At 45.1% G+C, this 5,776-nt stretch overlaps 1 protein-coding gene across 1 annotated transcript; it reads right to left on the reverse strand.

Moving 5' to 3' along the window:
* Positions 1–1,501: 1,501 nt before the first annotated feature.
* NPY1R (neuropeptide Y receptor Y1) lies at positions 1,502–2,779 on the reverse strand. Its single transcript, XM_009639043.2, has 2 exons — positions 2,081–2,779; positions 1,502–1,960 (listed from the first exon to the last, which is right to left on the reverse strand). The coding sequence occupies exons 1-2, from the start codon at positions 2,777–2,779 to the stop codon at positions 1,502–1,504; spliced, it is 1,158 nt and encodes a 385-aa protein (XP_009637338.1).
* Positions 2,780–5,776: the final 2,997 nt, after the last annotated feature.

Genomic DNA, 5,776 nt, shown 5'->3' on the forward strand with positions numbered 1-5,776 from the left:
TTATTCAAAAAGGCATTGATTATACAGCAAAGTACACTGTATGACACAGAACCTCAGCTGGCTGATATTGTTGTAGTTTCATTTGCAGCAGTCACGTTACGTAGGTTTCCCTCAGCTGGGGATCTAGTCACGTATATTTTGTCTAATTAGAGGATATATATTTTAAGCAATAACACACAGAGCTCTATTGTGTATATTTGGCAAACATTTCCACACTTCAACCAACTGTGGAAACTGTGAGTTGGGAAGCTAAACATGCCAACTGCACCCAAACTATATCCATATCCTCCTCTTAAATTATGCAGATCTTGATTAAGCCGTCTTGGAGATTAAATTGTCTTGGAGATAATCCAGGTTTATACCATTGCATCCAAACACAGAATATTATGAGGCAATACATAATTATATAGATCAGCACTAATTATTATGAAAAGACTCAGGTAGCTAAAGCTTATTTTTTTAATATCAGACCTGATTTTCACTGTCACCTGTGAGGATGGAATTGCACCTTGTACAGACAGTGAACAGTCCCCATCTCCCTTTAGATTTGGGACATAGGTCTCAAGGAGAATTTACATGCTTCATAGGCATGGGACAGGCAGTATCTTTCACCCCAGCAACACTAATTCCTGTCACTGATGGCAGATGAAAATGGGGTTTGGGTTTTTTTTAAATTAAAAAGCCTGTATTATTGAAATCAGCTATAATCTGTTGGGTCTGAAGGCCCATTTGTGCTTTCATTTGCTGTGGTGAAATATCAGAGTTATCCCATTGTGTTCTGTGGAATTACTGTTAGGTTTTATTCTCATAAATGAGAACAGAATTTCTCTCTTAATCCCATCTTTGAACCTAAGTGATTACAGCCTGAACTGCCTCTATGAATGAGACAAATGCATGTGCCCATTTAACTTATTCTACAGGTTTCACAGAATCATTTTTTGCATGCCTACACTTGATTTTTACAGGATTTTAACTTTGATCAAGGGCTGGATTAAAAGAAGTAGGAGAAGAAGAAGAAGAAGAAGAAGGAGAAGAAGAAGAAGAAGAAGCAGCAGCAGCTCTTTGATGTCCTAATTTTATGCTGGGGTGGGTATCCTCTGTATTGACAGCCTCCCTGTGGTTCATATTGTTTCTAATGGACTGAGATGGACACTCCTGAAAACTACTTCTTTGAAAAAAAACCAATAAATATATCTTTGTGCTAAAGTGCATAACTGCACAAAGAAAACAGAACAAAAGACAGCTGATGAAAACCATAGGCAGTAGCAGGTCCGACTATGCCTTATAAGAAGATTCAGATATAACTGCTGCGAATGTTAAAGCAGTAAAAGGGGAAAAAATGCACAGTGTATAATTTCAAAGTGACAACAATCAAAGTTCCTCGGAAAAAGAAGAAAAACATTACCCATGTTCTACTTGTTATGCAATTGTGCTTGTCCTTGGGCTTGTTTCACCTGCTATCACACTTCCAGCAGTTTGGTGTCGAATTTTTGTTACTTCTTTATAATTTGTCATCATCATCACTATTAATTTTTTTAAATGCAACTGGGCTTGCCTGCTTTAAAGAGGTTTTTGAAACATCTGTGTGCATGGTGGACATGGCTATAGTCTCATAATCCTCCTCACGGGAATGGAAATTACAAAAATGAAATAAAAACTGCAAGTCCCTTTGGAAGTTCTTATTGAGAAACCCATAGAAGATGGGGTTCACACAGGTAGAGATCATGGCAGTGAGATGGCAAATCAGGAACAAAAGGTTGTGGCTGCAGGTAGCGACAGGCAGAATTTCATGATTCCAATCAAATACGATATTGAAGATGGTGAGAGGCAGCCAGCAAACTGCAAATGCAACCACTATTGAGATCAGCATGATGTTGATCCTTTTGGTTTCAGAGGATCTGTACTTATTGTCTCTCATCTTGTCCATCATGTTGTTCCTTTTTTTTAATCGTATGTATATCTGCAGGAAATTCAACAAAGAGAAACATGTGGGATAATTTAACCTACAACCACCATCTTTGCAAGGATAAACAAACACCAGACAGAAAAAAGTACATATCACAAGGGGATTCTTTCTTACCTTTAGGTAGCAAATAAATATAAAACAAAGTGGTCCAAAGTACTGAATCACCAAAAGTGTCGTGGTGTAAGAAAGCCTGGCAGTGTCCAAGGGGAAGAGGTCCAAGCACACGTATTTGTCCTTATATTCATCCAATGTTATGTTTCTGAAGGGTTCATCTGTTAACACATGGTAGATCAGGAAAGGTAAAGAGGAAGCTGTGGCTAAAATCCATATAGCAGCAATCCCCAGGTAGGCATGTCTGTTGTTCGGCCTCCAGCCACGGGGATTGATGATCAGCTGATGGCGTTCGATAGCAATGAGGACTAAAGAAAAGACCGAGACGGTGATTGAAGCACATTGCACAAAAGGATTCAATTTGCACATGGCCTCCCCAAAAATCCAGTGGTCCATTAAAGTATACACAAAGGTAAAGGGAAGACACATGATGGTCACTAGAAGATCAGAAAAGGACAGGTTGACAATGAGGATGTTGGTAACATTGCGCATCTCTTTTTGTTTCAAAATAATGACAATCAAGGCCAGATTCCCAGAGACGCCCAGAATTATCACGGTCCCATAAGCCAAGGCCAAAGTGAAGACCATGGCCAAAGGCACATGGCAATCCTCATCCTCAAACTGCAACATCTGCGAGTTCTTCTCTGAAAAATTCAGGTGACCGGAATGATTTCCCAGGGGGAAGACAACTGAAGTATTCATGTTGTTTCCAACTCGCCGTATGACATCCACAGCTGCCGCTGCTGCTTTCATCCAAACTGCTCCTGCAGCTCACACGGCACCCATCAGCCCGCCAGGAGACCCTTGGCTGGGCGTGCTCCACGGTGCCGCATCTCCCACGCACCACCTGGGGAGAAGGGAAGGAGCAGGGCCTGTCACCCCTGGGCACGCCACCTGCCCCGGCACCCCCATGCCCGCCCCCTCCCTGCGTGGAGCCGTGGTGTGGCCGAGTCCCATGGGGGAGCGGAGCTGCCCCGAGCTTGCCTGCTTACAGCCACCCACCGGTCTCCCTGCGGGTGGGGATGACCAACCCAGTGGCTGGGGAAACCCCCACGGGAGGATGGTGGTGGCAGCAGTCCAGGGGAAGAAAGGCAGAAAGCAGGATCAAAATGCAGTTCTGCAAGTGGGGGACACAAGGCCTCCCCAGCCCTTTCCCACCGACACAAGTTACACGAAATAACAAACTGAGAAGCAATTTCAGTCTTTCACTGGTGTAGCCTTTACTTGGTGTTTTACAGCTCCTTTTTACAAGTTTAATATGCAAAGGTCTGTTTTCTCAAGCTGCTCTAAGTGTAATTATATCCAGCCAGTGCATAAGGGTGGGGGGAAACCCATCTGACTAATGTGAGGGGTGCAAAAATAACTCCAAAAATTGCTGCGTTCTTTTTTTCCTAATAAATACAGACACTTGATGTTGAGCAGCCAAGTGCCCACAGCAGCACTGGCACTGAGTCAAAAGCAAATCAGGAACTCTGAACACCTTAATCTCAGCTAGCAGAGCTGTACAGCAAAGAAAGAACAAAACAAGATGAAAGACCAAAAAAAGCAAAAATTAAACACTGCAGAAAATTTCTTTATCCATGCAACACAAATAGGCATGTCTAAATAACCACCCCTTTGCAAGGCCTTGGATTTTAAAATCAGAGAATCTCAGGCATATGCATTCAGGAGGAAAAAAAAAAAAAAGAAAAGAAAGAAAGAAATGAAATAACCTGACACACCTTTACTCCAACTCACCATTAGTGGCAATTGCACTGAATCTGGAACTTTCCATCTGCCCACTCTCCCATGAGCTAAATTTATTGCTCACTTAACCTTAGATTATGGTAATGAAAGTAATGCCACTTAAAATTCACACAAGCAGGCTTCAAACCTGGCTCCATATGGTGCTTGTCACAAAAGCTGTAAAAACATTGCCCACTAACATGTACTTCATTAAAAGTTACCCTGAGCAGGTGAGCTTTTGGTCTTAAATGATATCTGGTATAAAACTCAGGGCCTCCAGAGCAGAATTGTCTTTGTTACTGGTGGCAAGCACCCCTTTAACCAGCTGTGTGCTGGGGACCAGGGCTGGGGCTGCCTCCCCATGGGGGCAGAGCCAGCCTGCGAGGGCTGGGCTCTCAGCGCTGGCTCCTGAGGGTCAGCAAAAGGATGGCTGTGCCAACACCACATCATCTCACCGGCATCACCACCTCTCCTCAGCTGGCTCTGCTGTCTTTTTACAGTCACCACATGGCTACATGAAACCACGGCGGGTGCTGTAGCTTGCCTGAGTGACATTTTACTGTCAAAGTTAGTATCAGTGGCTTTGGACAGAAGGCATCTCTGCCTGAGGTTTGGCTATTCTGATTTTCAGGCTAGCTAGGCATGCACCTGAGCATTATCTCTCAGACCTGCTGCCTCTGCCCACTAAATGTATCGGGTCTCCCTAGTCCACAAAGTCTGTTTTAGGGTCCAGTAAAGAACCTCCCACCCCTCAGGGCCTCTTGAAACATTGATTTAGCCAGAGGCAGAAGTATGTGTTTTACACAAAGTGCAAGCATGCAGGTGAAGCAGAGAGTCAGGACTCCTTACTCTCCAACAGTTTGACTTCAGCCCAGCCTGAAAATCAGTGTCTGGATTTAATCATGACCTCCACTGTCACTCATACAGCACAAGGTGGGCAGTCCAGCCCTGGGACTTGATGGGACAATGGCAGGAGCAGAGTGGGTGAGAAGCCATGTCCTGCAAGGAGAGAAGTGGGCAGGTTTTCTTGCCTGCTGGGACCTCATTGCACCCAGAAATGAGGTGGCTTAAGTTTTAGGCTCTTGGTTTTTATTTTTCCTCAGTCAAGCTCTGCTCTTGCTTATTTCTTAAATATCAAACTCAAAACCAAAAAATGCTGCTGCTCCCTCGTCTCTCCCCATAGCAGAGATGCAACCTAGGAGCATGACTGGGAACCAGCTCAGAAACACAGCACTGCTGGCAAGTGACCAGGAGTCCTTCCTCTCTGCCCACCTCTCCAAAATGGACCAGACATCAGGAGGGGCTGAAGTTGCACCTCCTGGACAGCTGCACTGTTCCCTGTCCCCTACCCCACCAGGTACCAAGCCAAGAGGGAGCTCTGTCCCCATCCTGTGTTGCTGGCGTGGGGTGGGGAGACCCCACAGCTCTGCAGACCCCTCTGGGTGATTGTGCAGTCTACCCCACCACACACACCCTTCCAATGCTCCAGGAAGATTTTGGTCAAAAGTTTAGCACCAACAGACAGAAAGGGTGAAATAACATGCTGTGAGGTGGCTGGAAACACACTGTAAAAACTATTGCAGCTCTTTGAAAGGAAGCACAAAACGCTGTCAAGCCCAAGCTGATGGTTCACCCAGCTGCTCGCAAGCCCCTGGGATTTTGTCATCTGCACCTAAGAGAGCAAGCAGACACAACCACCCACAGACATGGGCAAGCAACCGCAGGGGAAACTCACCTTGCAACTGCTCTGGCCGCCTGTGATCTGCTCAGGGGCTGGCTCAGGAGGCTGGGTGAGGAAGGCTTGGAGACTCCCCCTTAAAGCCGAACTCCACCTTATCCCAGTATCACATGATGGTGCTCTGCTGAGCAGATCCTGGAAATCTCACTGCAAGCACATCACCTTTAAATTACACATCTGGGGGTGGGTTGCCTAGTAATTCCAAAATAAATGCAATTAAATATTGAAACAAAAGA

The sequence above is a fragment of the Egretta garzetta genome, unplaced genomic scaffold (genome assembly GCF_000687185.1).
Source record: "Egretta garzetta isolate BGI_Z169 unplaced genomic scaffold, ASM68718v1 scaffold1145, whole genome shotgun sequence".
Lineage (NCBI taxonomy): Eukaryota > Metazoa > Chordata > Aves > Pelecaniformes > Ardeidae > Egretta > Egretta garzetta.

Excerpts from the sequence above, each read along its gene's own strand:
- NPY1R (XM_009639043.2), bottom strand. The coding sequence starts at position 2,779 with ATGAATACTTCAGTTGTCTTCCCCCTGGGAAATCATTCCGGTCACCTG. Across the intron at positions 1,961-2,080 it reads TATTTATTTGCTACCTAAAG|ATATACATACGATTAAAAAA; the intron begins GTAAGAAAGAAT and ends AATTTCCTGCAG.